The sequence below is a fragment of the Etheostoma spectabile genome, unplaced genomic scaffold (assembly GCF_008692095.1).
Source record: "Etheostoma spectabile isolate EspeVRDwgs_2016 unplaced genomic scaffold, UIUC_Espe_1.0 scaffold376, whole genome shotgun sequence".
NCBI lineage: Eukaryota > Metazoa > Chordata > Actinopteri > Perciformes > Percidae > Etheostoma > Etheostoma spectabile.
Genome location: NW_022605594.1, coordinates 485,404 through 494,638, shown reverse-complemented (window position 1 = coordinate 494,638; position 9,235 = coordinate 485,404). Strand labels below are relative to the sequence as shown.

The window sequence follows — 9,235 nt, the reverse complement described above, 5'->3', positions numbered from 1 at the left end:
ATTAAACTTTTATCAGACTTGTTTTGTACAACTAAGACAAGGTAATAATGCATTTTCAAATAACTGTAAATAAGAGTGCTGTTCATTTATCCTTCTTCTCTATAGCTTAAATATGATACTTTTCTCACTATTACAATGCGTTTTTCCATCCAGCAACAGTCTGGATCATGGGAGACCACTAGGCAAAGACCATGGGGAACAACCTTGGCATTGAAGATGTCTACATCTTCAATCTACATCTACATCTAGCAAGGCGCAATCTAGCTAGCTAGCTAACTGATATTAATTGGGATGCTAACGTTGGCTAACGAAAACAGTACTAAAACAAAAGTAACGTTACTTACCGAATAAATTTAACAGCCGATTCCTTTGAGTGTCTTGTTGTGTAACCGAACGCTGAGTGTCAAAGTCACTACAACGAAAAGCGTGGTCAACCCCCCAAATGAAGTTCACGTGCCATGGATAAGCTTTGCTAAACACTCTGTCATGATTGATAGGCTGAGAACTGTCAATCACATCATAGCCACACCCTAAAACAACCCCTGCTTTATCGCCGATTTTAAAATCAATGAGACCGTAATTTAAACAATGATCATTATTCTGTGTTGCAGAAGAGTTAGAACTAGCGATTGAGACCATAAACTCATTATGAATACGTTTGCTGAGGTAATAAATCAAGTGAGAAGTGGGTCATTTTGCCATAGATTTCTATAGAAACCAACCTCCTTTTGCAACCACGCGTGTTGCCCTCTGCAGGAATTCAGATAGAATGCAGGTTTAAGTTACTTCCGCAGTTGCAGCACTTTCACGAACCGGATGCTCTGTCCATCAATGTGGGATTGTAGAATTGTGGGATTGTTCAGGATTGTAGGTAATGAAGTACTCCATCGCGAATAAAAGACATTTATCTAAAAACAAGGTTGGTGCCCTATTGTATATATATTTATATATTGTATACGTTTGGCATCTAGGCTATATACATTTACATGCATGTACCATCGCTTAGTCATGTGGTAGCTGGCTTTAAGTGTACCATCAACAGTTACGATTGTATGGCTTATACTCCAATTGTCAATGAAAAACTTGCATTGTATTTTTACTTCCGGAACCCGCTGTGGGCGGGACTGTTGAGCTCTTTAGACTTCACTCTCTGGCCTCCGTAGAAATCAACGGGGTCACTTGTCCAATTCGTTTACTGTCTATAGAGAGAATGTCATTTTATTAAATAAATATTTGGCTTAGAATCGTGGTATTTCATTCCGCTCCTGAAGGCATCACGTCTCTGTTCCCCTGTCTGTCTGTCTGTCTGTCTGTCTGTCTGTCTGTCCTCTGGAGCCTTCTGATTGGACGCAGTGGCAGTCTGTCAGTTTGTGGGCGAGGCGTGGGCGTGAGCCTGCTGTATGTGCTCTGCTCTAGTAGAGGAAGGACAGGCTGCTCTGAGAGGCGGAGGAAGGAACGGGAGAACGTACAATGCGTTATCCACGGGTAATGGCTCGCCCCCAAATCTCCTTCTAATTCAGTATCCGAGCCGCTCCGAGACAAATATGGCGTGAAAAAAACCTTGTAAAATAAGTGCGAAACTGTCGGGAGTTACTCGTAGCGGTGGACCGTGCTGCCGTTGACTGGAAGTTTTTTTTTTTCCAGTCGTGGGGCCCCGACGGTGGCGGTGGCTCTCTCCCCGGAGCGGTGTCCCGGTCTGCCCAGCCCCATGCAAAACCTAACGGCCCCTGGCGGCCCCGGCAACTCCAATGTCACCTGCTCCTGCAACTGCTCTGCTTCCCAGCCACAGGGAATGGAGATATGTGAGTAACATTTGTTGCGTTTCTCCTCACGGCAAAACATTTACCAAGAGACGTCAGTACTCTCTCCGTTGTATGTGTACTATCCATTGTAGCAACAGGAAAAAAAAATCAGACGAAGTAATAATCCAAGACGGTCAACTAATTATGCTGTTAACTTGCTATCGACCGTTTCCTCTCACACTGATATACTTTATAGTAGGTTATAGTACTTCTATAGGGACTTACAGTAGGCTGTGTCTAATATAAACTTATGGTGACCTTACTTACTGGTGTTTACAATCTCTTGTATTGTCTTTAATTGACTTAAAGTACCACACAATATTGAGTTTATAGTGTTTTGGGGTTTTTCAAACTTTATGTTATGGCTAAGCTTTTATTACCCATTAACATTACATTGTCATGCTGTAACGTTAGTTCTCATCAGTTAGCTTACAGTGGAAAAACATGTCATATTCGTATAGCATTAGCATTGTGCATACTTATATTTTAGCTCATGATATGTAATAAAGATTTACTGTAGTTGCTTTTAATGAGAAGTCTTGTGAGTTTTCCTGTTCTGTTTCTTCTTACTTTAAGTTATCTGCTTTATATTTCATGGACGTTTTCTGCAAAACTTGAAGATTTAGCCTTATAGGCCTGCTTGGCTGTGCATATGCGCTGATGGATCACCACAGAGGGTTAAATAGTTTGCCTGTCACCATAGACAGGAAACGCTGGAATGGTATGTTATGTCTGTCTGCCTTCTGAGCAGCCCAGAGAGAAACTATCATTATCAGCTCTGCCCTAACACTGCTGCCTGCTAGATCCACTGCAGATTTTCCTCTATGACTGAACCAGAGACAGACAGTCAGTCAATCAATGTATTGAGTCTGACAGATTTACCGACAGGAGGAGGCACGTAGCAGACATGCAGGTAGATGTATAACCAGATAGCTGGACAAGTACAGACAGAGATGTAGATAGACACATCCCAAGCTAGACAGGCAGACATATTGACAGACAAACAAGCTACAGACGGTTGGACAGAGTTACAGTGATGTGTAATTTCCACCAGGGCCGAAGCCAGGCCTGGGCAAAGTGAGGTGAACACAGGATATTAGATGTAGATTTGGCAGCTGAGCGTCGTTGCGCTGCCGCCACATTGTAACCAAGAAGTGTGTTTGTTTGTGTGTATTTGTCCGGCAGACGGACTGGTGTTCTACCATTCGTTTTCTGTGGCATCATTTTGTTACCAGTCAGCAAAAACACATAGTAAGGCATGAACTGGTGCATTCACAGATACACTGATACAGCAGAGCAAGACTGTAATTAGATAATTCAGTATAACTGCTTAAAGCTTCCAAACTGAGCAGACAATCAGAGCTGCAAAACAAAGTCAAATAACTATGTTGATTGACACTTGCCCCATATTTAACAGTGTAGTATATTAACGATTATGCTTGCAACTGTTTGATTTTAAATAAATGCTGGCCTGGTATTTTTAATGTATTTCTGGTCATCTGAACATCTCACTAGTTGGAGGGAGCTCAGTTCCCAAGTGGTGTGAAATAGCTGTGTCCTACTGGATTGAAAAGAGCTCTTGTTTGTTGGCTGTGTTGTCATGCAGACTCGGCAAGGCTGAATAATGTAGCTCATGCTTTGATGATTTCTCTGGCTGAAGAAAAGAGCTACAGTCTGCCTTTTTTTTTTTAAGCAAAGCAGGCGGTCTCACTGGTGTGTTTCCTTTTTATTCAGATGAGGAGGAAAATTGAAAAGAAACTTTGAACATAGAGGGATCACAGTGCAGACAGTGTTTCACGGCCAGGAATTGAACCCCATGCCTGCACACTGGGATTGTTGTTGCTATCATTGTATAGTGCAGTTATCTCATATCATAGGTATGGTATTATAAAGTCCTGAGGTCAAACAGCACAGATTCATAAAAGACTTGCTGTGTTTGTGGACATTATTTAGCTTAAACCTACTGAGAACAGTCCCAGAACATACTTTTTTTCTGTAAACATATTTAACCCACAGTGATAAGAAGTATCATTCATCTAATTGCAAATCAAATTTTATTTATAGTTAGATTTCTGTGTAAAGGTATATTCCATGCAGGGTGACACCATAGGCAGGTCATCTGCAAACATTTTCAACTCTTAATGACACGCTGACCTTGAGGCAGAGCCAAAATTCACGTTGCTTTGATCGTGTGAGTTTGATTGCCAGAGTTTGGTCGTGTAAGTTTGAGTGGGAGATCATATTGGGATCCTGGCAGTTTAATTGCTTTACTCGTGCTACTCCCGTCAAATGCCGCTGGAGCGCTGTAGCCACCAACAGTGTTTCTTTTTGTTATCAATATGGCCAAAATAACCATTATTGCTGCTTTGTACCTGTTGTAGTCAAAGATACATTGAAAAATCAAACAGCGTCCTGTCTAGATTGAAGAAGCAAAAAGCAAGTCATTTTCACATCTATTCCGGGAATTAAACATTATGTCTGGATGACTGCCACTTCAATTCAATTCAATTGTATTTATATAGTGCCAAATCACAACAACAGTTATCTCATTGCGCTTTACATAAAAGAGCAGGTCTAGACCGTACTCTGTGATGTTAATTACAGAAACCCAACAATTCACAATTCCCACTTCCAACCCTACTTGAGGTACAGCTTTAGTAATTGCAATAATCTGATAAAAAATAAAGCCAAAATAACAACATCATGATGGCAATTATGACAGCCCATGGGCCCACCCCCTGTGGGAGGAACCAATGGGGTTGGGTGCGTTGCCGTAAGGGTGGCAGCAAAGGTCAGGGGCTTCGACAGACCAGACCCGGGCAGCAGAGGCTGGCTCTGGGGACGTGGAATGTCACCTCTCTGTGGGGGAAGGAGCCAGAACTTGTGCGGGAGGTTGAGCGATACCAGTTAGATCTGGTGGGGCTTACCTCTACGCACATTCTCGGTTCTGGAACCGTACTCCTGGATAGGGGTTGGACTCTGTCCTACTCTGGAGTTGCCCAGGGTGTGAGGCGATGGGCGGGTGTGGGGATACTTACAAGCCCCCGGCTGAGAGCCGCTGCGTTGGAGTTTACGCCTGCGGGTGATGGGGGGGGGGGAACTCTGACTATATTTTGTTATTTGTGCATATGTACCAAACAGGAGTTTGGAGTATTCAGCCTTCTTGGAGACCTTGAATGGAGTCCTGTATGGGGCTCCAGTAGGGGACTCCATAGTTCTGCTGGGGGACTTCAACGCACACGTGGGTGATGATGGAAATACTTGGAGAGGCGTGATTGGGAGGAATGGCCTCCCTGATCTAAACCAGAGTGGTTGTCTGTTGTTAGACTTCTGTGCTAGTCATGGACTGTCCATCACAAACACCATGTTTGAAAATAGGGATGCTCATAAGTGTACGTGGTACCAGAGCACCCTAGGCCAAAGGTCAATGATCGATTTTATAATTGTTTCATCTGATCTGAGGCCGTATGTTTTGGACACTCGGGTGAAGAGAGGGGCAGAGCTGTCAACTGATCACCATCTGGTGGTGAGTTGGGTCAGGGGGTGGGGGAAGACTCTGGACAGACCTGGTAAGCCCAAACGGGTAGTGCGGGTAAATTGGGAACGTCTGGAGGAGGCCCCTGTCCGACGGACTTTCAACTCACACTTCCGCTTTTCGGGCATCCCTGCCTGCGTCATACTTTATCAGGTCTGTCTGCAAGATGACTTTTAAAATTCTTCTTTTTTGAATGAAGTTTGGATCAATCAGGGCTATGCTAACATTTTAGCTGCTCCATCAACACAACAACATACATATACTTTCAGAACTTATCTTTTTTTGTCCAGTCTCTGTACAAATTATTTTATTATTTTATTTTACCTTTATTTAACCAGAAATGACTCATTGAGATTAAAAATGTGTTCTTCAAAAGGTTCCTGGCCAAGAAAGGCAGCACAACCACACATACATGCACACAAACACATAATACACTAAAAACATAAAACAAAAAATCTGAAAATCCCTCAAAGTCAGCCACAATCCTAAACACATCAGGAAAAACATCAACAGCCATATGTGGCTGCCTCCAATGAGGTACTTTAGAGCTTTGGGTGCCCACACATAGCTACAATAATTTATTTCTCCATTTCTTATTCATCAAAATCAGGACATCAGTAGAATCTAAATACTGATTGGCTTTCAATCAAAACTTAGTACATTTTTGGTAGACTGAAATGTATAGCACTAAGCACAAACAACTGTAAAGTACAGAAAGCTGTCATTTAAAGTCTGATTAGATTTATAGTCCTGTTTACTTATTCTTTGATCAATTAGTTGATTTAAATCAAACTGTTGCCAATGTATTACTCTTTTTTGGCAAAGTTATTAAAGCAATCAATCAATCGATCTAACCATTAATATAGCACATTTCAAACAACAAAATGCAATTCAAGTGCTGTACAGTGATTGAAAAACAGCAGACAAAACAAAGATAAAAAAGTGGATTTAGAGATTTATGCAATTATATGGTTGCTTGTGTTTAGACAGGGTTTTCTGCTCTCTGGTGCTCTAAAATGCACATCAGAGGCAACAGAAGCATTGCTGCAGCAAGTAATGTTAGCCTACCGTTAGCCAGTAGCTGCTTTAATATGGGTCAATGCTGAAAGCTAAATGGTGTAAAGTGTTGTGGTGTATTCCATGTTTTTGTAAATTACCTTTTTGTCATCTAGTAGTTCTTTTTTTGTCATGTAACTGCAGTTCACTGGTAAAATAAGTTTGTTATAAATAATTAAAAGTATTATTTTATGACTGATATCGCAAAAAGACAAAACCATACCCAACCCTTCTCTGGGTCTTCCACAGGGTGACTAGAAACCAGTCCTATAATGCGAATGAGGTAATCAGAGAATTGTTTTAGATGATGTTTCCCGACTATGACATTGGAGGTTTTTTGTTGCATTTTTAATGTTGTGATATACTACCGGTCAAAAGTTTGGGGTCACATAGAAATTTCCATTCCACTCCATTATATACAGAATACCAGCTGATCTGGGTGGCTGAACCTTAATGCAATATCTACATTGCCCATAATCAGCAACCATCCAATGTTCCAAAGGCACATTCTGTTTACTAATCTGATATCATTTTATAAGGCAAATTAAGAAAACATTGAAGAACCCTTTTGCAATTATGTAAGCACATAATGTAATCTGAAAAGTACTGCCCTGGTTAAAAAAATGCAACTGATCTCAGCTAGTATTCTATAATGGAGTGCAATGCAAATTTGCAAGTTATCCCAAACTTAGTGTAGGTAGTGTAGTTCTTACATTTCAGTTATGCTGATCTTAAAACGGTGTTAGAAAGTCTTAAATTTGATTTTGTGAAACCTGAACATTGGCATTTTCGACCAAACGAAAAATGGTTCTGCATCAAGACATTTATATTTCTCTTAAGGCATCCGAAAATTGTTTTCATTGGTACCAAAACTCAGATATAATATCGGCACTAGTATCGACAAATTTCAAGTCAACAATTGCTATGAAGACAGACAAAACATTTTTAAATGTGTCTCTCTAAAGAAAGGACTGGAAGACCCTTGTATGAAAAAATGATCATAGAATCATATCATAAAAATTATTATCCTCCTGGTTCTGTTGATGCACACATAGCAGCATATAGTAGCACTATACGTTGACTTGCCATCTGGGAATGATCTGAGTCCGTGTGTCAGAGACTTGAGTAGGTGTCTGCGTCTCTGTGTATGTAACAGTTAGCCTGCAGCAAAGGCCAGCCAGCCAGACGGCTGTGAACGGCCTGATCTGTAATCCTGTATATGAGTGGTGTTAGTGTGTAGGTGGCAGCAGGGTCATCTGTCAACTACCTCAGGCCAAACACGCACACGGCTACTTGTTGACTCTCCCTCAGACACATGCACAAAGATACACACACACACACACACACACACACACACACACACACACACACACACACACACACACACAGGCACACACACAGGCACTCTCAGGCTCAGACAATATTTACCCTGCAGTCTCCCGCCAGACAGCCAATCCAATTTCTCACTAAGCTCTTTGTTTTTTGGGGGCTAGTTTTTTTGTCCCCTTTTTTGTTTTGTTTGTTTGTTGTTTTATTAGGGCCTGAGCGCCAACAGCGCCAAAGGCCCTGTTGGAACTAAAGGAATTATTATTATTTTTTATCTGGCAAATTAATCACCTTTTTGAGGGGCTGATCATACTCAAAAACTCACCAAAATTGGTGGTTGAATCCATTCTGGTGAAAATGTATGTATTTTAAAGGTTTTGGGAATAGGTGCACAAAAATGGCTTGCTAGCGCCCCCAAGAAATTTAAAAAATGGAGCCCCTGTAGTTTGTTTAAGATAGACTCTCAAAACTTGGTACACATATAGCATGTCAAGACGTACAAAAACTGCCATTGGTGCCATACCCTAAACCTAACAGGAAATCCGCCATTTTGAAATGAAAGTTCAAAATTAGTGTGATTTTGGCCGTTTCCACATGTCTTACTTTAACAAACTCCTCCTAGGGATTTCATCTGATCAACTTCAAATTTGGTCTGTACCATCTTAAGACCTTAGGGATGCAAAGTTATAGGGCATTGTCGTGGCGGGGCGGCCATTTTGTGTGTTTCACCATTAATGAAGGAAATTGGTGTAACTTAAGTGTACGTTGTCCAGTTGGCTCGAAACTTTTCATGATTCAAAAGACTCTTAAAGGAGAATTCCGTCCAATTTTATATGTTAATCTTGATCGCTATAAATATGCGGGTACTTTTGATTCAAAAACCCCGGCCTAAAGCAAGCAACACTGAGTAGCTGCAGCTACGTGCACAAGCTTACACAGAGCTAAAACGGCAGTTAACGAGGCAAGTTTTAGAGTACTTTTGTGCCTATCAACAGAAACACAATGCAATTAATATGTCTGTACATGAACAGGGCCCTTATGTAACATCAAGATGCATTTTAAACTCAGACTTTGTTTTAATTTACCTACCCTGTCTTGATCTTGCTGGTGGGTAGCTCGCCTGGTTAGCTGTTAGCTGCTATTGATAAGTGTGTTCAGCCAGGCTTTTGTAAAAATGATAAAGCAGCAGTTCCGTGTGTATTTGTAGCTCATCCATTTTGTGTGTGATCGATCTGATGTTGGTGAGTAGGAGGCTTGGCAGTGTTGATCTGTGTGGTAGTTCCCTTAGCCGAACAGGCAGCCTTTGTCCCCGCCTTCCTCGCCTCCCACAGCTGACAACAATCCCCAGAGTGCCGGGGGAGTCTAGGGGGTGTCCTCCATGCCTCTGGCGACAAATTGTAGTTTATTTCCTTCTCAAAAAAAGGTAATTGAGTACTGTAGTGGTTATAACCATATAAGTAACTATGTATCTACATGAAACCAGGACAAATATGCATGTGGCTTGCACAGTAATAAA

The 9,235-nt window shown here is 41.4% G+C and overlaps 1 protein-coding gene across 2 annotated transcripts in view; it reads left to right on the top strand.

The window, feature by feature from the left end:
- The first annotated feature begins 1,399 nt into the window (after positions 1-1,399).
- Positions 1,400-9,235, top strand: part of ldlrad4b (low density lipoprotein receptor class A domain containing 4b) — a 54,418-nt gene continuing 46,582 nt past the window's right edge. For both annotated transcript variants that reach the window (XM_032511450.1, XM_032511449.1), the window contains exon 1: positions 1,400-1,802. In XM_032511450.1, coding sequence (XP_032367341.1) covers positions 1,709-1,802 — 94 coding nt within the window. In that variant the 5' untranslated portion in view covers positions 1,400-1,708. The remainder of the gene's footprint in view (positions 1,803-9,235) is intronic.